General features: G+C 38.4%; 3 protein-coding genes across 4 annotated transcripts; all 3 read left to right on the forward strand.

Moving 5' to 3' along the window:
- The first annotated feature begins 5,434 nt into the window (after positions 1-5,434).
- On the forward strand, positions 5,435-8,460 carry LOC143876087 (uncharacterized). 2 transcript variants are annotated; one of them, XM_077377716.1, is made up of 8 exons: positions 5,435-5,573; positions 6,530-6,703; positions 6,790-6,967; positions 7,187-7,273; positions 7,355-7,435; positions 7,517-7,603; positions 7,685-7,975; positions 8,056-8,460. In XM_077377716.1, the coding sequence occupies exons 3-8, from the start codon at positions 6,898-6,900 to the stop codon at positions 8,322-8,324; spliced, it is 885 nt and encodes a 294-aa protein (XP_077233831.1). In that variant the 5' UTR covers positions 5,435-5,573; positions 6,530-6,703; positions 6,790-6,897; the 3' UTR covers positions 8,325-8,460. The 2 variants fall into 2 exon arrangements, with proteins under 2 accessions (XP_077233831.1, XP_077233841.1); XM_077377726.1 differs by having other exon boundaries at positions 8,074-8,460.
- Positions 8,461-13,124: 4,664 nt separating this feature from the next.
- On the forward strand, positions 13,125-13,637 carry LOC143892500 (putative mitochondrial protein AtMg00860). The gene has a single exon (XM_077397155.1). The coding sequence runs from the start codon at positions 13,125-13,127 to the stop codon at positions 13,635-13,637; it is 513 nt and encodes a 170-aa protein (XP_077253270.1).
- Positions 13,638-19,820: 6,183 nt separating this feature from the next.
- Positions 19,821-24,217, forward strand: LOC143876098 ((-)-germacrene D synthase-like). The gene is made up of 7 exons (XM_077377739.1): positions 19,821-20,030; positions 20,452-20,713; positions 20,796-21,171; positions 21,886-22,107; positions 22,691-22,829; positions 22,926-23,174; positions 23,789-24,217. Exons 1-7 carry the CDS (start codon positions 19,887-19,889, stop codon positions 24,077-24,079), a joined length of 1,683 nt encoding a protein of 560 aa, XP_077233854.1. The 5' UTR covers positions 19,821-19,886; the 3' UTR covers positions 24,080-24,217.
- The last annotated feature ends 923 nt before the right edge of the window (positions 24,218-25,140 follow it).

Here is a 25,140-nt window from a genome sequence, read left to right on the forward strand (position 1 = left end):
GGAGGTGCCATCACCAAATCAAGGTTTATTGTATAAAAGCTGTGAGGGAAAACACCAGCTGTCAAACCCACTCATTTCTGTGGGAAGTTGCAGATTCTTTTTAGCATCTAAATGATTTCCATCCCTTCTCTTTTCACATGCCTCATATCATCATTTCTCAAAAAAATAAAAAATTTGAGGGTTTGCAACGATGGTGGCGGGGAAAGATGGACTTGAAGGAAGAGATCATGCCATGAGAGGCAGTCCTATCAATTGTTTTCTCCCCATTTTTTTTTTTAGCAACACTTGGCCCTCTACGACAGAGAATTGGTGGGCATGCTCTTCTGGGTTTGGGATTCAAAGAAGAATTGTTGAGGTCAACAAGGGCTGATGGTGTTTTGGGGTGCAGGATAAAATAAGGAAAAAAAGCAATGGTTGCATTAAAGTTAAAAGAAAAATCAATGAGATCAAACGAGACTGGGTGGACGGCCGACGGCTATAGTGACCGTCCGCCGGAGAACGAAATCAACACTGTTGTGGTCAGGCCCGGATTGGATCTTCTTGCTTTGATACCATGAAGAATTTTAGAATATTTCACTAATTCTTGGATGATTTACTATAGAGCTCAAGGTGTGCTTATACTGAGCACATACATGATAAACATAGAAAGAGATCAAGCAGACAATGTAAAGAGATAATGATGGAATCTTCTAATCTAATCTACTTACTAATTAAATTTAGGTGCCTATTCTAATGGGTTTCCTCACTAACCAACTTGCCTAATCTCCCACAAGAAGATCTAACGGTGAGATCTACACCTAATCCAACGGTGGATCTCACATATTCTAACAGGATTTAGGTAGTTTTTTGGGAGGGTACGAGCTTTTGAAACGTTTTGGGAGGGAATTTAGGGTCTAGTTCTTGCTTGTTCTTGTTGGAGTTTCTTGGGAAATTCTTCATGGAGAATAGAGGGAGCCTTGAAATTGTGTAGGTCTTCTTCTGTTCTTTCCACTCTACTAGTGAAGTTCATAGTAGAAATGAAGCAAATTCCCTTTCTTTCTCATTAAATATATCATTCCCTGTCATTTTTCTGCTTGTTCTTGAATTTTTCTCCATGAAATATCATGTATATCTGCGGTAATTTTCTGGTGTGAAAACTCTTTCGCTGCCACTCTCTAGATCCACATCAAGAGCACAGCAGCAGAGATCTCTCAATCTTTGCCGTTCTTGGAAGGCAGATCTGTAGAGAAGTGAAGCAATTTGGTGGAGAGAGCTCAAGAATCAATTAATGGTGATGGTGAAGTATGTGTCAAACAAAAAAAAAATCGCAGTAAAGATCCAATTTAAGTAACTCTTCGTCCGGGTACTTTCTTTGATATCATTTGGTAAAGATCCAATTGAAGCTTCATTCTCTGCTTAACAAATCTCTGAGAGTTGTTAAAAAAACTGAGTTCTGGATCTGGAATTTCTGAAACTATCCATCGGATGATTCGGATCTGAAACTCATTATTATTGTCAATCTGGATGGATTCAATATGTTTTACGATTATACACTCAAAGCTTGTTGAAACTACTCGATTTAAGAGGGAGAAGGATGAGAGGTTGTATTCTTAATTCTGAACACCTGATACTAGATTCTAGATCAAGGAGAGTTTCGAGCTTGTAATTCAAGCCCTTCTTGGTTATTTTTACCAAAACCTTGACTCTGTACAAGGATCTATCATCACTGTAACAGAGCTTGAATGTCCTTTCGTTCAACTCATTTGTTCGATTAAGGTTTCTTTGAAAGAGGCAAATTGAAGTTGAAAAGATCCGGTTGTTGTTTGTGCCATAATTTTACTTCATTTGAAGAATCTTTTGATATGCTTTGGCCTTGGAATGTTGATGCTGGCCAGAAATTCCAATTCATCCCAGGTTTAAAGATTTTCAAGTGAAGAAATAGTGCTCCACACAAAATTCTCCACTTAGATTACCACGGTTCAGTTCTGGATAGTCTTTAAGCAGCTCGGTGGTGTTCTACTAGTTGCCAAACAGTCATAAATCAAGGTTCTGTTTCACGTATGGGAAGCTGAGGAGAAAATTTTCAGCTGCCATACAATTTCATTGAGAAAAAAATCGTGATCCAGGTGCTATGTTGGAGCAGAAGTTTACTCTTGTATATTTCGGATGTCCATGCTTGTTGAAAACAGATGTGTGAATTAGTTGCTACAAGTGTCATAATACTTTGGTGGACACTTGTCACTACTTTCATCATGATGAGTTAGTGGGCAAACATAGAATTGGGTTAGTGTGCTTTATCCTATGTGAAGAATGGTTGCTCATTAAACATTGAATACCGTGCCAATGAAAGTATTTAGAACTTGACTATCTGGAGTTGAAATATAGGGAAGTGATCGAATGCGTTAGAGGTTCTTTCTTTGTCCCAGCTTGGCATTTCTCCTTGCCGTCCAAGGATTCAAAAGGATTGCTGGATTCTATGGAAGAGACCCCATAAAGGAACTCTTAAGCTCAACATAGATGGAGCTTCGAAGGGGAACCCTGGAGAAGGAGAGGGAGGAGGAGTTATTCGAAATGAAAAATCAACGGTTATCTTAGCTTTCTTTCTTTACTACGAGAAAGGCACTAACATGGTTGCGGAAACTCGTGCGCTCTTGGACGGGCTCCGCTGTTGCAAGGCCTTTAATATGAGCAAGATGATCGTGGAATCAGATAGCAAAGTTCTAATCGATCTCATCGACGGGAAAGGGCAAATCCTGAGCAATCCAATATCTCTGGAAAGAGATTCAACCACTCCTTTGCATTTTGTCTTCCACTTGCAATCCCCAATTCAGAGAGGGAAACTCAGTTGCAGATGCGGTTGCAAACTTCGGCTGCTCATCAAGATCCAATTTGTTCTATCCCTCCTGGGCCTCCATGCCTCGCCTGGCAAGAGGGGCAGCAAGATGTGATGCACTTGGCCTTCCCAACATCAGAAGCAAGATCAACTAAGGGCACTCTTCCTTATAAGCATTGAAGGTTGTCTTTTTCTTATGCAAGCCTCTCCTAGGCTTCTTGGACTAAGGATCGGGAGAGTGTCAGACACACACGTAAAAAAATAGTCACTAGTTGCCAAACAGTCATAAATCAAGGTTCTGGTTCACGTACATTGCTACATTGGGAGGCTGAGGAGAAAATTTTCAGCTTTCATTGAGAAAAAAATCGTGATCCAGGTGCTATGTTGGAGCAGAAGTTTACTCTTGTATATTTGGGAAGTCCAAGCTTCTGATGTGTGAATTAGTTGCTACAAGTGTCATAATACTTTGGACACTTGTCACTACTTTCATCATGATGAGTTAGTGGGCAAACATAGAATTGGGTTAGTGTGCTTTATCCTATGTGAAGAATGGTTGCTCATGGTGGCTACGGAGCTGGTCATCCGAAAAGCACTTTTGGGCCTATTTTTTGACGTGCCACCTTAGGTTTAGGAAAATCAACAAAATTGCTAGCTTCAACCTGTAAATTTGCCGCTTGAAGTTACGCGGATTGTCATTCGTTAGTCTCCATTACTAACCTCTCCAATCTTTTTTCCGGGATACCTCCATGGATCCCGATCAATCTCCGGCATAGCTTCGCTAGGGTCAGGTGAAATCTGATGGCAGAGGTAGGTCAAGAAGGGGATTGCATCTCTCAGGAAGAGAAAGGTGAAGACGGGGATTGCATCCCTCTGGATGTTGGGGATCATCAACAGGTAACATTTACAAACTTTATCCGGTTTAAATTGAACAACGAGAAAGATCTTAGTGACAAATTTCTTGTGCTCTGAAATCTTGCAAAGACTAGCAATACAGATGAGGTTTTCTCTCTTCGCACAAAAATGGCGATCCTAAAAGATCTAGAGGCTGAACTCGCAAAATCTCCAAACTCCATTGGAGGTGGAAATTTCTTGGAACCGTCCCCGTCTCAAGAATCCAGCTCCTCATCAATTGAGAGGTCTGCCAGTAAAAACCAGATACCCCAAACCAGTAACCTTGAAGTAAGACACTCTCCAGTTGAGAATGATAGAGCATCCCTATCTAGAGAAACCTCAGTTAAGGATGCTAGGGAAAACGAAGGCAACGACAATGTTTCTGAGATTAAATTAGGCACTGAAAAAGGGTTCTGTTTTTTCTGGTTTTGCTTCATCTCCTCCCGTCTGTTCCTTCCGTGTTAATATCTACGGTAATCTACGGTAATCTCATTTATTCAAAACATGTGTTAATATCAATACCAGATCAAAACCATTCTACGGTAATCTCATTTATTCAAAACATGTGTTAATATCTCTCAAAAGCAGTTTTTACACAAATGCTTGATCCTGATTTTTCTAAAGAAAAGCCCGCTAGAATAATTTATTAGAGATAACTTATGTGTGCTCCCAAGAAAATATTGACCAGACCAAGAATCAAGTTCGAAATAATTCTGTTATTTTACATTTTTACCTATCAAGATTTGCGGAAACATTAATAACATGTCAATGAATTCAAAGATTTAAAAAAAAAACTGTGTGAATTTTTCAATCTTATTGTACGTAATAGGGAGGCCGGAGATTTGCATTTCCTCTAAGCTATATGACATCCATTCTTCATATTATGCTTTTTTTATTTTGTTACTGTGCAGGAAGTCTTGCTGGTGAAAGCTCTATTGGATCAAAATGCATTGGTTCAGGATGGGAAGATACGAAATGCCCATATATCTCTGAGGAGAATGTCATCATCCCTTATGACATGTCTGGAACATCAGTTTTTGGTTCGAGTCCAGTACTCCCTTATTCACTGATACCAAACACAGAATCTTTAAGAAAAATCTGGGATCCCATTAATCTAAACACTTCACAAGATAGATTCGTTACAAATCTTGATTCATCTCCATCATATTCTTCTGTGGTCCAAGGCTTAGGGCCAATGTCAAAAAATGCAAATTGTGGTGATCAACCCGTAGATTCCAGCAATGTCAGTGGGGATTGTGCGAACCCTGGCAGAGTTGGTGGTACTGGCATGAAAAGAAAGGATCATAGTTTTGTAGATTCCACTCTGACAAAAAAAGATTTGTCCTTAAACCACAAATCAGTCTCCGGAGATCACTCGGGTCAGTCTCCAATGGAAAAATCTAAACTTAAAATCCCCACCTTGAGCATTCTTAATGCCTTTCTGCAGAGTTCTTCTCAGACATTTGATGAATATAACCCGGCTGTGGATTCACCTTGTTGGAAAGGAGCCTCAGCTTCTCAGAATCCTTCATTTGGATTTGAGCAAGCTGTTGAAAATAATGGAGTTAGTGTTTCCACTGAGTTTACTGAACATAATGGAGCATCTGATATTTCAAGTGACCATTCACTTCCAAACAATAATGCGTGTTTGCTGGTTAAGACAATTCATCATCTCTCAGAATTGCACCTTTGCAGTAATTATAGTAAGGTAAATTCATTGAAAGAACAGGACTATGATGTTCTTCGGCTTGTAATTGGAAATCTTTATGCATGTGTCGCCAAGAAGGTCGGGTTAATGAGAGCGATGCCCGGATCATTTCCTGAGTTGGGCAGTTCTTATTCTTTTAGGAAGCCAACTGATCTTCACAAGGTATGATATTTTGCCTCTAAACACATCATGTATCCTGATTTTTTTTTTGGGTAGCGCTCTTCAAGTTACTGCTAGCATCCTTAAATTGAATTGAGATGAGATGTAAGAAGAAAATTTGTGCCTTTCTAATTTGAAACTGAAAAATGTAGTTAATTTCAAGATATGGTTTAGCTTTATTGAAGAGTTACATGGGCCATGCGTCTAAATTCCAGTTGTGAAGCTCTTTAGAAAAATGGCAACCTGTTAAATAAAGATAGGGGTGATTTATGTATCTATTCGGATTCTTTTTACATTTTACATGTCGTGATTCCTATTGATGCCCTATTTTCAATTTCTGATGGACTAAAAGCCACCCTTTATTCAGGTAAAGGCCAATAATACGCTTGACTCTTTCAAAGTGAAATTTAAATTTTCTAAACATCTTGTGATACATTAGCAATTTTTTTAATAAAAAGTTTTACTGTTTTTGAGAAATAATGGATTTTTTTTGTTTATGAAATGTTGTGGCATCTTTCTGTGCATGCCTTGTCATTCTAATGTTGATGGTATTGTTAGGCCTACAGTATATTTTTTTGCAGGAGACCTTTTGAATCAGTTAATTACGTGATTACAATATATACATGCCATCGTCGGTAAAGTAAGTTTTGTCAGCAGTGTATTATCCCACTTTTTCCTTCTCTCAAGTATTTTGTTTGGTGGCTGTGATGATGAGACATTTTCATGATACTATTTTGTCTCAAGAATCCATCTCAAAATGGTGCAAGGTTTTCAAATTGCATTGCTTTTATCTGCATTTTTTCAAGATTCGTCTCACATGCTCCATGTATTGGTGTACCTTTAACTCATTGCATTTCACTTCGTTCTTCTTTGGCATGTTATCACATTTTACTTTTAACATGTTATTTTGACATTTTACTTTAACATGTTATTTTGAGACTGAAAAGTTTTTTCTCTAGGGATCTGCTTCTGGCAGGTCTTTGGTTCTGGGAATAGAGGCTGATGATGATTTGAGTCAACATATCGAGGAAAAGTTGTGTTCTAGTATGTCTAGTAAGAAAGAAAATCGGTCCCATGATTTTGTTTCTGCAAGTGCTGATATGGATCTGCAGAAAGATAATGGGATTACACAGGTATGATTTGGACTTCTCTGCATATAACCTACTCTGGCTAGTTCCTTGTTCATTCATCAAATTTATATGGACACTCTAACCTACAGGCTGTAAAGAAGGTTATGAAGGAAAATATGAGTGATGAGGGAGAGAATCATCCTCGAACTCTATTATAAAAGAATTTATGGATCGAGTCAGAAGCAGCACTATCTTCCATGAAGTATGAACTCGAACTTGCCAAGATGAAGATTGAGATGGAGAAAATCGAGCAGGATCCGGCACAAGGTGAACTATTTGTGGCCTGTTGGCTTGAGATTATGACAACCGATTACAAGTCCAAAACCTATTATTGGACTGGAAATTATATTTAAATTTGAGTCCACCAATAGGTTTCGGGCTGACAATCAGTTGTCATAATCTGAAACAAACAGGGCCTTAATGTATCTTTCTATGCTCTCTTTGGATTTTACTTAAACACTTGGTGAACTTTTGGTATGGCTACAGATTTGCGCGCCTCGTCCAATGCAGCTGGGAAGTCTATATATGTGGAGAAATTCAATTTGAAGGAAACCAAGCAGGATCAGGCACAAGGTGAACTATTTGATGCATCTTTATCTGCCCTCTTTTGATTTTACTTGAAACATTTAGTGAACTCATTTGGTATGGCTACAGATTCCTCATCCAATGCAGCTGGGAAGTCTATATATGTGGAGAAATTTGATTTGAAGGAAACCAAGCAGGATCAGGCACAAGGTGAACTATTTGATGCATCTTTCTCTACCCTCTTTTGATTTTACTTGAAACATTTTGTGAACTCATTTGGTACGGCTGCAGATTCACATGCCTCGTCCAATGCAGCTGGGAATTCTATAGATGTGGAGAAATTCGATTTGAAGGAAACCAAGCAGGACCAGACACAATGTGAACTATTTGATGCATCTTTCTCTGCCTTCTTTTGATTTTACTTGAAACATTTTGTGAACTCATTTGGTATGGCTACAGATTCGTACACCTCGTCCAATGCAGTGGGGAATTCTTTATATGTGGAGAAATTCGATTTGAAAAAATTTGATGACATCAATATGGGTGACATATTGGTAACAAATTCTGAAGAGAGATCAACTGAGAATTTTCCCACCCCAGCCCCAAGTGCTGATGTTACTCAGTGCTGTTGCATGAAACTCGAGGACATGAATCAATCAAGTATATATGATCAGATAGCAGACGATATGGATTCAATTATGGCGAGTTTGCAAGTGAAAATGAACAGGACCAAGCACGATCAGACACAAGGTGAACTATTTAATGTATCTCCTCTCCTCTCCTCTGATTTTACTTAATACATTTAGCGAACTTATTTGTTATATCTACAGATTCGCACGCTTTATCAGATGCAGCTGGGAAGTCTACACATATGGAGAAGTTCAACTTGAAGGAATTTGGTGGCGTCAATATGGGTGATAATTCAGCACCCAATGATGAAGAGCGATCAACTGAGAATTTTTCCACCACCCAAGGTGATGATGTTACTCAGCGTGTTTCCGAGAAACTCGAGGACGTGAATCAATCAAGTATGAAGGATCAGACAAAAGACATTGAGGCTTCAGTTGTCAAATCACTCATTTTGATGTCATCAAGCTAATTTCCTTAGTTGCTCAAATACCCATGATAGATTTGTAAGCATTTCGAAAAAATTGACCCAGACGATTGTAGCATTCACAGTCTATTTTTCTAAATGGGCCTGAGAAATATTCTATAGTTATGGTGTTTCCGGTCGACCACTTGGACTTTTTTCCATGTATGATGAAAAGGTTTATTGCTCTCTATAGAACTATTAGAAGGCAGATTAGAACTTGAAAGCGACTCCTCTAGCAGTCTCTCGTAGGCTAAAAGGATCAGGGACAGTCTGTGGAGACTCACTAATCTCATGTAATAAAACAGTATGTGTGTCTCTTTTTTCACTCATTCTTAGAAGCGCGAACGATTTAGATTTGGCTGATCGTCTATCCAAATCAAGAGCTTCTAGCAACTCATTTTATTATGTTGGAAAATTCTTGTGATGTAAAAAGAAGGGAAATGATAAATGTGTCCCTTTTCATTACTTGGGACACCCAGCTACGGTGTATCTATGACTGCAAATCGGCTGATGTACTTCACATTTGAAGGAGTGAACGACCTGATTGCCACGTACAGTGCAGCTGGGTGTCCCAAGTGATGAAAAGGGGTGCATTTATCATTTCCCAAAAAGAACTTGTCTTTTAATTTGTGAACGTCTCCTTTTTTAATTTTTTGAAGAAATTTGCAAATATTTAATGCACAAATGTTTGGGAAACTGCTGAATTGGGTAACCGTAACAAATAATCACAGTGACATCACAGCATAAAATTTCATTTCCCTAATGTCATGCATCAAACTACCTAGGCTTGCTACTTCACCTTATGCAGTCTTTATGGTGTCAGTTTCTCACAAGTCATTCTATGAGGTGGCACCAAAAGCATCCCCTTACATGTGTATCGACACTAAAACAAAACTGTAGTAGATATCAATCCATGTACCGGTATTGCCAGTGCAGTAGATGCCTCCAGAAACTAATGTCAGTACTGATAGAAATGGGTGAATAATGGCTTGTGATAGAAGGGTCCCTATTCCATTCGGTAGTAAAAGCTTTGTTTGCTCAGAGTTAAGATAAGCATAAGGGATAACTGGGCTTGAAGGAAGACTCTTAACTAAACAACAAAAATAGGTCTCCTTGCAATAATTCGTGGAAAGACCATGCAAAAGACAGAGAGAGCAAGAAATAAGAGAAAAGTACGGAATGTGGCTGGTGTTTGGAGTAATTACGGATTGTGGGCACCTTTTAAAACAAGAACAAAAAACGGGGTAATCTTCAAAATCGGGTCGGAAAAAGACCCTGATCCCCTTCTGACATCGACAGAAACGTCATTCAACTTCATTTTTCATTACTGCCTATTAAATTGGCACGCTTCACGAGGCTTCTTTTGGTTCGTATGAATGCATATTTGAACCGAAAGAACCTTGGGTTCGTGTCGGAAATATAGAGACGGATGGATGTTTGACATGTGTTGAAAAACTTTTTGGAATGCTGACAATCCAAAGTCAATCATTATCTTTTCTCACTTCTCTTTTGGTTTAGAACGGTAACGTTATTGAATACGTCTATTTTGGCTTTAGGTTCGTTTCTATCTTTTCACTTCTCTTTTGGTCTTCACTTCTGTTTTGGTTTATTCAGTAACGTTATTGAATACGCCTCTTTTGGCTTAGAACGACGACTTTATTGAATATTTTATTATTTCTCACGTATCTTTTGGTTGAGAACGCCGCCGGATTTAGGAGTACGCCGACAGAAATAGGATGTACGCCGGCGGAAATAAAGGGGTACGCCGGCGGAAAACGTAAATAATGGGTAAGTCGGCGTAAATAATGAGGACCAAAAGAGAAGGGAAAAGATTCTAAGCCAAAAGAGAAATAGGGTGTACGCCGGCGGAATTCATGGGTACGCCGATGGAAATAATGGGGTACGCCAGCGGAAGCGTAAATAATGGGGTAAGCCGGCGTAAATAATGAGGACAAAAAGAGAAGGGAAAAGATTCTAAGCCAAAAGAGAAATAGGGTGTACGTTGGCGGAATTCATGGGTACGCCGGCGGAAATAATGGGGTACGCCGGCGTAAATAATGAGGACCAAAAGGGAAGGGAAAAGATTCTAAGCCAAAAGAGAAAGAATGGGTACGGCGGAGAAAATAATGGAGTACGCCGACGGAAAGCGTAAATAATGGGGTAAGCCGGCGTAAATAATGAGGACCAAAAGAGAACGAAAAAGATTCTAAGCCAAAAGAGAATTAATGAGTACCTTGGCAGAAATAACGGGTACGCTGGCGTAAATAATGGGGTACGCCTGCGAAAATAGGGTGTAAGCGGAAATAGGGTGTACGCCGGCGGAATACATGGGTACACCGGCGTAATTAATGGGGAAGCCGGCGTTAAATAATGGGGTAAGCTGGCGTTAAAAATGATGACCAAAAGAGAAGGGAAAATATTCTAAGCTAAAAGAGATGTATTCAATAACGTTACCGTTCTAAGCCAAAAGAGAAGTGAGAAAAGATAACGCTGCTCACTAAAGTATTCAATAACGTAAGCATTCCAAAAAGTTTAAGTTTTCCAACATGTGTCAAGTATCCATCCGTCTCTAGTTATTTCCGATGGCAATGACAGAAACGAACCCAAGGTTCTTTCGGTTCAAATATCCATTCAAACGAACAAAAAGAATCCTCGTGAAGCGTGCCAATTTAATAAGTAGTAATGAAAAAGGAGGACTTTGTTGATGTCAGAAAAGTATCAGGGTCTTTTGAACACCCAATTTTGAAGATTAGCCCTTTTTTGTTCTTGTTTTAAAAGGTACCCGTAATCCGTAATTACTCCAAACATCAGCCCCCCATTCCCTACTTTTCTCAAAAAATAATGATAAAAAAGATGCCTCCGTGCAAAGATTAGAGCCATAATAAAGACGAAAAGAAGGTTTGGTACATCACATGGGGGGTTGTGGGCCTGTATTTGGGGCATTTTAGGTATCTCATATAAAGTGAAATCTCGAGTGGGGTGACCAGGGGTGCATTTAATGATAGTCTGAGTGCATTACTACCCTTAGAACCAAAAATGGGAACCCAGGACCTAGCTTTTGGCAACCCAAAACCTAACCTTTTTCACCCTTTCCGGTTATCGAGATGATGCCCCATTATTACCTCTTCCTTTACTCGCATTATTGGTGTATGGGATCAGCTGCCTCTTGCACTGTCGCTGTTATGCCCACAAAAAAACAGACTGATAACGATTACACACGGAGTTTTAGGATCAACGGTAAAAGACAATATTTGGGTCCTACAAAAGGGGGGAACCATGGACATTTAGGGCACGTTTGGTTTGGCTACCATGATTGTTTTTTCCATGATAAATTGGTGTCTCCAAGTGGAGATGAGGGTGAAGTGACCGGGAAAACCTCATGCTATATGTGCCTCCGCCCCTGCCAACACGCACTCTCTGCTGACTGAACCGAACTAGGACGGCTAACTAAGGTACTAGTCGGTCAACTGAGACAGCCGACCGAGTAGGGGTCGGACGGCCGACAAGTTTCTCTGGTGCATGGCTCGGGTTGGCTCCGCCGATTTGGTTTACGACCCTCGGAAGGGCTTTTGGAATCTGTATAAGTCTCACAAACTCCCTAAAAATGTTATTTAGATCCTAATTTGGGGTAATATGAATTTTAGGTGACTTTAGTGGAAAGTTGGAAAACTTTGGTTAAGGTCTTGGGTGTGATAAAACCCTTGATTGGTATTTCAGTGAGAAGACTTGTTCTATTTCTAGTTGTTTTCATCTAATATATGATTTTTATGCAAGTTGAGCATATGCTATGATTATTTTGATTAAACAGTAAGTTTTTGGATTGCAAATAGAATCTTTGTTATGATATATTGAACGATATTTTGGATTGCAAATAGAATCTTTGTTATGATATATTGAACGATATTTCATGACCTGTAGCCTTGTCCACCATTATTTTTCTTTGAAATATTTCCAGTTATGGAATTATCAAATCAAATGTTTATGCCAGTGTTGATGTTGATTAGTCAGAGAAATACAGTGGGACATGGGTGTGTCCGATATTAGTATAAAATAGTAGACATCCCTATGGGATATTCATGGATTCGGATGGATCAGCAGTATACATGTGGAACACTCTAATTTACACAGTGTCTTGGTTGAAGCCACCGTTACATAATCTCTAGCAGTTTTAGCAAGGACAGAGATATCTTGCAGGTTAGCGGGAAGTTATCTTCTGCAAGTTTAGCAGGGATAAGATTTCTCGTAAGTTAGCGAGCAGTTATCCTCCACATATTTAGCGGGGATGAGTTCTCTTACGGGTTAGTGAGGATGTGGTCCGTCACAGGTTTAGTGAGAACAAGATCTCCCATAGGTTTAGTGGGGACTTGGCTTTCTGCGGGTTTAGCGGGGCTGTAAATACCCAAAAAAACTCCCTTTACAAAAATTCGTCCCTCTCTTGTAAAGAGTGCGTTTTTGTCTTTGGGAATTAGATTTGGTTAGGGCTTCCTAAGAAAGCCTATAAGTACATTGCTTCGTGGCTAAAACAAACTTTAAACTTTTTGTTCAGCCCTGGAGAAATAAATTAGAGAAAGAGAGGAAGAAAATCAAGGAGATCGCGATTTCAGAGTCGAAGCCGTGAATTAAGGTGAGATTTATGTCGGTTTTGCGTAAAAATTGCATAAGAATTTAGTAATGAATTTAAATATCCCTAATAAACTAAGAATTTAGTTCTGGAACTTTAAGAATCGAGGGTTGGTTTATGCCCTAAAAGGTTAGATTAATTATGATAAATAAATCTGAGATTTTTGGAGCGTGAAATTGGATGAAATGGATTCCTCTCGTCGATACGAGTCCAACGAATCCAACCACGCGCCAATCAGAACTATAACGAAGAAGTTATGGCCTTTTGAAGTTTTCGGGAGAAGTTTTCGGGACGAATTTGAAATTCTCCCGAAAAACCCAGTCCGAGGCCTTGGGACTTCCAAAAGAAACCTTCGGCATGAGAGTCATTTGAGAGTTGTCTTAGAAACTTTAAGAAAAGAGCAGCTATATGGAGAACTGAAGAAGTGTGAATTCTGGTTCGACTCAATCTCCTTTTTGGGACATATGGTCTCTAAAGACGGAGTATCCGTAGACCCAAAGAAGATTGAGACAGTAATGTTGTGGAATAGACCGAATAATGTTCTTGAAATTCGTAATTTTCTGGGTTTGGCGGGATACTACCGCCATTTTGTTGAAGACTTTTCGCGTATAGCTGCCCCTTTGACCCGTTTGACACGGAAAGAGACAAAATTTGTTTGGTCTGAGGATTGTGAAAAGAGCTTTCAGGAATTGAAGTAATTGTTAGTTTTCGCTCCCATCCTAACTTTGCCTGTTAGCGGAATGGGATTTGGAATTTACAGTGATGCCTCGAAGAAAAGCTTAGGCTGTTTGTTAATGCAGAATGACAAAGTGATTGCGTATGCAGCGCCGGTTGAGACTTTATGAAGAAAACTATCCGACTCATGATTTGGAATTGGCAGCCGTCGTGTTTGCTTTGAAAATTTGAAGGCATTATCTGTATGGAGAACCATGTGAAATCTTTACTGATCATAAGAGTTTGATGTATATATTTACTCAGAAAGAACTTAACATGAGACATAGGCATTGGTTAGAACTATTGAAGGACTACGACTTAACCATAAGCTATCACCCCGGAAAGGCTAACGTGGTAGCTGATGCTCTAAGTTGGAAGTCGTCTGCAAATCTGACAACTTTGATTACTTCTCAGAAGTATATTTTGGAAGACCTCCGAAGATCAGAAATAGAAATTCGTGGTCCAAACTTTGGGGTACTAATGATAGCACTCCAAGTTCGGCCCACATTGCAGGAAAGAATAAGGATAGCTCAGGAATTCGACCCAGAACTTTGTAAAATCAGAAATAACTTAGAAGAAGGATTTGAATCTGAATTCTGAATTCACAATGACGGTACCTTGATGTTTGGTAACCGCATTTGTGTTCCGAATGACTCTGTTTTGAAAAATAAAATTATGAAGGAACCGCACAATTGGCGTTATTCTCTACACCCTGGAGGTACGAAAATGTACAAGTGCTTGAAAGGAAATTTCTGGTGGAATAATATGAAGAGGGAAATAGCTCAGTATGTATCCAAATGCTTAACGTGTCAGGTGATTAAGGCAGAACATCAGAGACCGCCCAGAACACTGCAACCGCTTCCTATCCCAAAATGGAAGTGGGAAGAGATTACGATGGACTTTGTGTCGGCTTTACATCGTACTCCCTCAGGCAATGATTCCGCATGGGTAATTGTAGACAGATTGACAAAGATAACTCACTTTATACCCCTTAGAACCGGCCTGACGCCTAAAAGGTTGGCTAGATTATATGTTGAACAGATAGTTAAATATCATGGTGTGCTTAAAGCCATTGTATTTGATAGAGACACCTGGTTTACATCCTAATTTTGGAATAGCTTACATTCAGCAATATTGTCTTCCCTTAAGTTCAGTACACCATTTTATCCTCAAACAGATGGACAATATGAAAGAACCATCCAAATTTTAGAAGATATGCTCAAGGCTTGTGTAATGGATTTGAAATGATCTTGGGACGATCATCTTCCCTTGATTGAATTCTCTTACAACAATAGTTATCAAGCTAGTATTCAGATGGTACCTTTTGAGGCCCTTTATGGAAGGAGATGTAGATCACTCATATGTTGGGATGATGTAGGTGAAAGAAGACTCTTAGGCCCAGATTTGGTTCAACAAGCCATGGATAAAATTCAGTTGATTAAAGAGTATCTTTGCGCGGCACAAAGCCGACAAAAGAGCCATGCAGATGTCAGACGAAGAGAACTAGAATTTCAGATCGGAGATAAGGTACTTTTGAAAGTATCACCCATCAAGGGAGTGATGTGGTTTGGGGTTAGAGGAAACTCAGCCCGAGATTTGTAGAACCTTATGAAATATTAGAAAAGATTGGAAAAGTGGCTTATCGATTGGCTTTACCTCCATCATTATCTGGAGTACACAATATGTTTCATGTGTCTATGTTACGAAAGTATATTCTGGATCCGAACCATGTGATTGAATTGGAACCTTTGAATTTGAGAGAAGAACTGTCATTTGAAGAGCAACCTACATACATGTCACGCCCCCAAGCCATACACATACACACATAACCACAACACAAGGCTTAACGGTGCGACAATGCCGCACACCTGTAAAGCAAGCTTCACAAGCATACAAGGCTAGCAAAGCAAATATCAAAACCATCTGCAATAGTCTAAATAGCCAAATCTAAATGTCTTACATTAATCCAATAATCAAATCTCAATCACTTTCCAAATCTCTCATCTAACCTATAATCCCATAAAATCAAAGTACGTAATCAAATGACATAGTCTCAATAAATCCTAAACAATACTCACTATCTAACGAATGTAAAAGTACTGGAAAGTAATGATAATCAGAAATCAGAGATCACTTCTGTGCCTCCTCGCCGACTCCACGAGGATCAAACTCTGAAAATGTTAATATAGCCACAGTCAGCTGAAAAGCTCAGTCCATAAAAACGCACTACAAAAGTGGGATCATTGAAGGTTCACAACTGAATAAAAGGTATAAGCCATAAGTGATTAACACAAGCTCAATAAGGAGGGAGCAAAGGTTCATAAGGGCACAAGTCAAGTATCACATCAAAGGTCACAATATTCAAAGGATCACTGAAGGTAATCAATATGGGTACAATACCACCCTGAGGTCATCGGTTTGGTCTAAAAAGCAAGTTATTTTCACCCCGACTGCCCACGGGTCCACAAAGCGAATTATTGCTTACACCGACCGCCCACGGTGTCAGAACTGGTTCTTAGGTTCACATACTTGTCGACAGGGCCAACGTTTATCCCCCATTGGCGGGATCACAGTTCTTATTCACATATAGGCTAATGCCTATGCCCCACTGGCGGGGGTCTTTTCAGAGTTCACATAATCTAAGCCTCTCAATAGGTGTTCAAAGTTCACATAGTTCAAAAGGTGTTCAAGATTCGAAGTGAGTGTCTCACATGAGTTCCATAATGGTTTCATATAATAGAGAGTATACAATATTCCAAAGGTTCATATAGTTAGGAAAACTGATAGGGGTTCCATAAGTCCAAAGTAATGCCTCTAGCATTATATCAAAAAACAAGATTCAATAGAGTTCATTCAAAGAGAGGGGTAAAGCATGCAAGACCCAAGTAAAGATCTGAAATTCTATTCAAAGGTTCATATGTTCAAAAGATGTTAGGAAACTATGATCGAAAGATATGATATCGAATAGTAAATCGCAATACTAAAGTAGTACGAAATTACATACCTTAATATCGAACTGTTTCCCTTTCCATAATCACCTACAATATACCCTTTGGTGCCTCTTCGAGAAAGAATCGGCAAATCGTCCTAGTGTTCTTTTTAGTATTTTGAAATTATCATCCATATAAAGTTTTCACAAACTTTTTGAAACTATTTTTAAAAGAAAAAACGCGTTTCCGGCATATCCGTAGAGTACAAGAGCGTCGAAAACAGACAAGAAACGAAGAAGTTATAAATTTCTGAAGTTTGAACTGCTGGGGGAAAAACTGTCACGCTGGACATTTGGGAACTTTTCCGGACGTCCGGGAAACTTTCAGTTTGCCTGACAGATTTCAGTAGGATGTCTGCCCCCACGCGGACCCAGTTTTTCCCGAAACGCGATTTTTCACTGGTTTTGACACTAAAACGGCCATAACTCATTCGTTTGACATCCAATTCGTGCGTGGTTGGATCCGTTGGACTCGTATTAATAAGAGGAATCCATGTAATTAATTTCAGCTAAAAAATTCTCAGATCTAATTACCAAAAATTAATCAAACTTTTTAGGGATCGATCTAAACCCTAATTACAGTTCTAAAATCAAAGTTCCCTTAGGGATCCATTAATTCTTCCCTTAGATCAATCAAACATCAAGTTCTAATTGATTTAAACTTTATCAAAATCCATCAATCTTGTTTTTTAGTTCGTATCAAACGAAGAATACTCAAAGTTCTTTCCCGGATTTGCGGTCGAAGGCTCTACGATTGCTTCTCCGATTTATTGGTCTTGATCTTCTTCTCCTTCAATTGGATTTTCTCTTTCTTTTAGGGCTGTAGAAGAGATTAGGGTTTCTTAATGGTTGTGCAGTTCTCCTTGAGAGGCAATTTATAGGCTTTTTCTAAAGAAGCCATAATTCTAATCTAAGTCAAATGACAAAATTACCCTTGATTCACAAGGGGACGAATTTTTTAGAGGGAGGGATATTTTGGGTATTTACAATACATCCATACAGGGAGATAATATAGAGAAAGAGAGACAAATACGAAAAAGGAGACGACATAAAAGATTTATCGTGGCTCGGTCTTCCACCTTGAAGACCTACTCCACTCCCTAAGTTGGTTCTCCTTGAGATTTTTCTCTTCTAAATCCGACGCCACACAAAGCCCGAGTCGGAGGGCGATGTACAATCACCACCAATGAGGGATAAGACCCTCTTTACAAACCGGATTCGCCTTTCTCAAGGAAGAACTCTCTTTTAGCCTCTTAAAAGGCTCGATATAACAATGATAAAGCTCACAAAACTCTCCAAATAATAATACAATGAAAGCCTAATGGAGATTTTTTTCAAGTAGATGTGCAAGTTCAAAGCTCTTTGAAGAAATCAAAATGGGTTTCAAAGTTTAAGCTCAAATGAGATTATAGGTCCAAAAATTATTAAATATTGAAATATTATATCACATATATATAGCCTCATATGATTTATGACCGTTTGGGGGGAAATGGGAAGAAAAAGAGTCAAAATGGTCAAAAAATTAACTAGCCATTTGAGCTCCAACGGCTACTTTTCCGCACACACTCGGTTGCCCATGGAGGGTCGATCAATCGCGCCTGGTGTGCTGACCCTTTTTATTTTTGAATCCCGATGGAACATGATTAACCGGGCCATGGTGGTTGCCATGCTGGATGGATTCTAGAATATCCAGTATCCCATCTACGGTCGACCAGACTTACCCCGGTCGCTCGCCCCAAGCTTTCTGGTCGGGTGCTGGGTTTCCAGCACCATTGCCGCGGTCGCCCAAGTTGCCCATTCGACCGGCCCTGTTTTGAAAACTGGTTTAATTTTGAAAAACCTTAAAGACTTGGGCCATGGTCTTCAGAATTTTGCCCAAGGTTTCAAAATACATTTTGAGACTTGTGAGTGATGTTTTCCATGAAATACAAATGGGTCTCAAGGCTGGTTTTGAAAATAGTTTGAAACACAGTTTGAAATGCAAAATCACTTCGAAAAGATCTCCAATATATTGGATTATCTACTGGTTATTTACATCTTCTATTTTATCAAAATATTTTGTAATATTTTTCTTAATGATAAATTCACAAACCGTCTACAAAAACAAGACGTAAATTCACTAAAAACATAGTCCTTCACTTTTTCCCCTTGATTTCAAATCTTCCGTATGATAATCCTAGATCGATAGATCTGATGTCACTCTTAAACCATTATGCAAGAATTTTCTTCCTATATTTTCATTCAGTCCCTCTCCCCTTTATTTCTCATTTTGTACGTTTGGGTCTCTCTAGAAAAAAGTAATAGGTTTATACTTAGCAAGTCAGAAATATTCAACGATCATCTACTCGGGAAGAACGATCTAGTTTTTTCAACTCGACTAGGTCAAGTTCCTAAGAAAACAAATATACTCGGGTAGTCGCATAACGACTTGAGTCAACTGTTGATTGAGTGGGGTCAACTCAGACAAGTTTGAAGACAATTAGACAAATTTTAGTACAATGATTAAGTAAATGTTAGATGCATTTAGCGCCATTTTTGTTCAACAGCTTCTGTGCTGTGTGTACCAAAAAAGAGAATGCTATTGATCAACGATTAATTTACATTTTGGGCCATGCAAGTGTTTCATGGCCTGCACTATAGAATTTTTTCCATGCTTATGATCGAAGGGTAAGGATCATCCTATGGAAATAATTTTTGGGGCACAACCTATTTACGTTATGGCCCAACAAATTGACGGTTTGGATCATTGTATGGAGTGGGCCTTACCGCACTTTTTAAAAATCACGTGTTTGCACGGCCACCGTATAATTTCTCGGTATATCAAGTGGTTGTACGTATCTTTTCATATGAATCGTGTTTTTGGTCTCCTACCTTAATTGTACGAAGAACGGAGTTACGTGCCAGAGTATACAAGGAATCAAATAAAGTATGTAGAAAATAATTAGTTGTTGGTAATGATCCATGCTGACTATCTCTCTTATTAATTCTCTGTTGTTGGCGTACCATACTTTCTAGACTTCTCCTATTCTCACGGCCACACATCATATAAGTTCTATGTCACTTGATGTGTTAATATTAGCTAGATGTTATTAATTTATTTTCCTACCACCCTAATAATTTTGATTTTTAATTATACCGGCTCTCCATTTGCTGCCTATAAATACCGATTCTTGTGACACTTCCATTACAAAATACATTACTGCCCTTATATTCCTTCGTTTGATATCCCAACCTTGAGATTACTATGGATCTTATAACTTCAACCCCTTCTTTTGGTTCCATCGTCGATTCACTAGAAGATGGGAAGCCGCAAATCAATCGCAACTCAAGCGTGTTTCACCCAAGCGTTTGGGGCGATCACTTCCTCTCCTACTCTCATGACCAAATTGTAAGGAGAGAGAGAGAGAGAGAGAGAGAGAGAGAGAGAGAGAGAGAGAGAGAGAGAGAGAGAGAGATTCAATTATTAACTTTCATTATGATTGTTGATGGATAGCCAAAGTTGTGTGGCTCATGCCTCTTGATAGAACACATGATGATAGGAAATGCTCTGTTCAATATTTTATTTTTATTTTTTTTGGTATACTCACCTCTTTTTCCTTTCTATTGTTGCTATTTATATTGTTTCGATTAGAAAAGAAGCAAGAAGGGTCATGTTAGAAAATTTAGCAGAATATAAAATTGCAGGTTTATGTTTATAGTAGGGAAGTAAGAGAGGGAGAGAAAGGGAGAAAGAGATCATTTAAGTTGAATTATATCCTTTCATAATTAACATAGCTAATTTATTTGTGCTTCTAAATGGTACCATGCAGAAGTTAGATTTATGGACTAAGCAGGTTGAAGAGTTGAAGGAAGAAGTGAAGAGAATGCTAAGCATTTCCAAGGGATCAAAGCAAGAAATCGATTTGATTGACGTGCTTCAACGTCTGGGAGTGGCATATCATTTTGAAAAGGAGATCAACGAGGCACTACATCAAATATTTGAATCCCATACATATGCTACTGACAATGATCTATTTGTCGTTGCTCTCCGATTTCGATTACTAAGACAACATGGGTTTAATGTGTCTTCTGGTAAATCCTTTTTCATTTCTACTCTCACCTAGTTTTATCAATGGAAATTATGCATGTCATGACATGGCTGAATTTTATACAGATGTATTTAACAAGTTCAAAGACGAGCACGGAAAGTTCAATGCAGCCTTAATTAGTGATATGAGAGGCCTATTAAGCTTGTATGAAGCGGCACATCTCAGTACACAAGGAGAAGATGTATTAGATGAAGCCATTAGTTTCACTCGAGAACATCTGAAGTCTGGCATAAACAACCCTGATTGTGTGCTTCTTGCAATACAGATAGAACACGCCTTAGAACTACCCTTGTGTAGGAGTTTACCAAGGCTAGAGCATAGGTACTACATCTCGATATACCAACAAGAAAAGGAACGGAATGATTTGTTGCTAGAGCTTGCAATGTTGGATTTCAATCTCTTACAATCGTTGCACCAAAGAGAGTTAAAGGATCTTACGAAGTAAGTTTCTTTAACTATGTAAAGATTATTTTCAATAGGATTATTAAAATTTCCACTGTTGAGATCTGGACAAAACTATCAAGGCTGGTGGTTCTATATGTAAAATAGATGAGTACTTTATTATCATCACATTTTCTATTCTAGATATAATGTGAAAACATTATGGTTATCTTCTTGCGTTTGTGAAAGGTGCATATTGCTAATAATTCCTATTGAATATCTTAAAATGAGTTCTTTATCATCATTATATTATCTATTTTTTCTATAATGGGGAAAAATAGGGCTATATGTATCTGCAAGGTACATATAGCTATGAAAATTGGGGTTGGGTCTGTAGTAGCTCAATGGTTGAGGCATTGTATCTCAAACCTTGAGGTCGCAGGTTCTATCAAAACTTACCTACCAAAAAAATATTGCTATTAATTTCTATTAAATATCTTATATTACATATTTTCGATAACAATTACTAATATAAATGTTTACATACTGTAGAAAATGGACAGACAAAAATGTGATTAATAACCACGTTCATAGGCAATATAAAACAATGACACAGTGGGCATCAGATAAAAAAGACAATTTCTGTGGTTCCATATAAAGGCCTACATGAAAAGGTGTTAATGTGATCTTCCAAAATGAGAAAGGAAAATTACAGGATTACAATGGGATTAACCCCTTACTAATTAACGTGGTTTATATTGATATCTCTGACAGGTGGTGGAAGGACATGGATCTAATAGGAAACTTGCCTTTTGCTCGGGACCGAATAGTGGAATTATACTTCATTTGGTCGAATGCAGTGTACTTTGAACCACAATACTCTCGAGCTAGAATAATAAATGCCAAAATTATATCCTTTATATCAGTGATTGATGATATTTATGATGTACACGGTACAATTGAGGAATTACGAATATTCACTGATGCCATCGATAGGTACTTGATTTACATGTATCTTTTCTTTCTAATGCTTTTATTAGATATTACTGAATTGTAGTATTTCACTTAATATGGAAATTGACTGTAAGTAGTGGCACATCATAGAAAGAAGTTAAGTTAATTCTCTACTCAGATGAGACTTTCATCACATGATTCAATCTAATAGAGTGATATTGCTTTTTGAACTCTCAAATCATCTCTCTCTCTCATGTGCATCCTCCATTCATTTAGATAGGAACTAAATGAATGGAGGATGATACTCTGCTAGAATTCAGGAGAGTGTCTATCACCCAAGTTAGAATGGAGGATGATACTCTGCTAGAATAGGAATGGGAAAAGTATTACATACAACATCCATGATCGATGACTTTTACGACATGTACGTACACTCACTAGAGGTAATCTTCTTATTCATCGAGGAAATTGATGGCATGGGTTTTAAAAATTACCCTTCAAATTTTGGAAATTCAAAATAAATAGTTCCAAGGCAATTTCTAGTAGGAAAATCACTTCTTAATTCCATTTAGGAATAATCATCAGTTGCTGAAAATCTGAGAATTTAATGTCAAATTAATTTCAGGTGGGATTTTGAGGCCATAGATCTACTTCCAAAATATATAAAAGTGTGTTATCTAGCGCTCCTGAATACTGTCAGAGAAATAGAAGAAGAACTTGTTGTTGAAGGAAACTCCTATCGTGTACAATACCTAAAAGAAGCAGTATGAGACATCTTATGTTTGTTTTCCCCTATCTTTTGTTCTCTATTATAATAGTTATTTCCTAATATAACGGTGAATGACCTCCTTTTAATATAGATTAAAGGTATAACAAGAGCATACTTGGCTGAAGCCGAATGGCTTAATAAGGGATATGTACCTCTATTCAATGAGCATTTAACTGTATCATTGATCAGTTGTGGCTACCCTCTGGCCACTATCACTAGTTTCGTCGGGATGGGTGAAATTGCAACAAAGGAGGCATTTGATTGGGCAAGCAGAAGGCCTAAGCCTGTTGTGGATGCATCAATAATTGGTCGACTACAAGATGACATCGTTGGTTACAAGGTATGATCTTGATTCATGTGAAAACACAGAGAAAAAAGAATCCCAACGAGAAGATAAAATAGGCTAAGTGGACGTAAAAATATGACGGAACCTTGAAACTACCTTATTATTCCGGCGTCTCTTATTGTAGGGAAACAATCAAGCTTTTTCGTCCCTTAATTACTATGGCCCTGTTCGTTTGAGATTATGTCAACCAATTGTGACTGCTGTTGGACTCAAATTTAATTGTAATTTTGAGTCCAATAATCAGTTTATCACTCACAATCAGTTGTCATAATCTTAAACAAAAAGGGCCTATGCTTTAGTATATCCTTACGAATACTCTTAGATTCAAAAAAATAATATGAAGATACAAAAAGAGAACACAACATTCTTTATAATCTAACCGTATCATCTAGATTTTATAAAAGCCATTAAAGTCAGCTTTGGTGCCCCGAGAGAGAGAGAGAGAGAGAGAGAGAGAGAGAGAGAGAGAGAGAGAGAGAGAGAGAGAGAGAGAGATCCACAACATAACACAATCATCAACTATTTGTGCATGGGATAAAATGATAAAATACCTAACTATTTTCTATATTAACTTTAACACCATTGTTTTGAATCTTTGACATTTGAAGTTTGAACAAGAACGAGCACATGTTGCATCAACTATCGACAGTTATGTGAAGGAGCATGGGGCCACAGAGCAGGAAGCGTGCGATAAGCTCCGTGAAATGATTATGATTGCATGGAAAGGCATAAATCAAGCATGCCTTGAATTCCCTGTCTCCCCTACTCTCCTTATGCGAATCGTCAATCTCGCAGTTGTGATAGAAGTACTATACCAATATGAAGATGGATACACTTTTTCCGAAGGCAAAACCAAGGAGCGTATAACCTCGTTGTTTGTTGATCCCATTCCTGTTTAAGAACATACATGGTTTATTAAGTCGGTCCTATGGTTGGGATGTGTTTGAATAAGAGATTTATCATCTTATTATTATCAAATGTTATGTAACGTGATGTAATTGGGTTAATAATACATTGTGTTTACTTTGTTGGCTGAATGTCTAAGTCGTTTATCATCTTATGATTGTTAATATTTTAACAGAGTTAGTAATACTTCGTGTTTACCATGTTTTTTGAACGTGATGTGTGTTTTGAACCAAAATATGTCACGCCCCAAACAGAGACCCGGCCCAGGCAGGCAACAGCGGCACATGTCCATGAGCACAAGTTCGCAAACATGCAAGGCATCTCTCAAAGCATGCATTACACAGAGCATAACAACTGTCATGAGAAAAAGTAAACTGCAGAAGCTAACTTAAATGTCACAACTGGACTACAATGAATAATAAAGTAAATCAACTAAACGAATGCCAACTATTGTCAGCAATAACTAAGGGGCAGTTTGGATATGCGGATGTTAGAATCCACGATTTCTTCAAAATTCTAGATGAGAGACAAGAGAAGAAGCGGACCAGCCGTCCTTCTCTGATTTCTCGCTGATGTGGACTGGGTCCTGGTCAAAACACTTAGGGTTTAGTATTAGTTTGATAGTGTGCCTTCTCTTTGTAGTAGTAGTATGTTGAGTGGTCTTTTTGTAGTGAGGATAAATTTGTAATTAGGAGGAAGATGGAGGGTGATGATGTGGAGTGGTGGTTGGAGAATCACATGGGACCACATGGAGGTGGGCCATATGTCGTGTGGAAGATTCTAGAACTCTCTTTCCCTATAAATAGAGCATAGGGGTAGGATTTGAAGAATTTTAGAATATTTCACTAATTCTTGGATGATTTACAATAGAGCTCAAGGTGTGCTTATATTGAGCACATACATGATAAACATAGAAAGAGATCAAGCAGACTATGTAAAGAGATAATGATGGAATATTCTAATCTAATCTACTCCCTAATTAAATCTAGCTGCCTATTCTAGTGGGTTTCCTCATTAACCAACTTGCCTAATCTCCCACAAGAAGATCTAACGG

This window comes from Tasmannia lanceolata, unplaced genomic scaffold (assembly GCF_043159265.1).
Source record: "Tasmannia lanceolata isolate RefF3 unplaced genomic scaffold, GAP_Taslan_0.1 ptg000002l, whole genome shotgun sequence".
Lineage (NCBI taxonomy): Eukaryota > Viridiplantae > Streptophyta > Magnoliopsida > Canellales > Winteraceae > Tasmannia > Tasmannia lanceolata.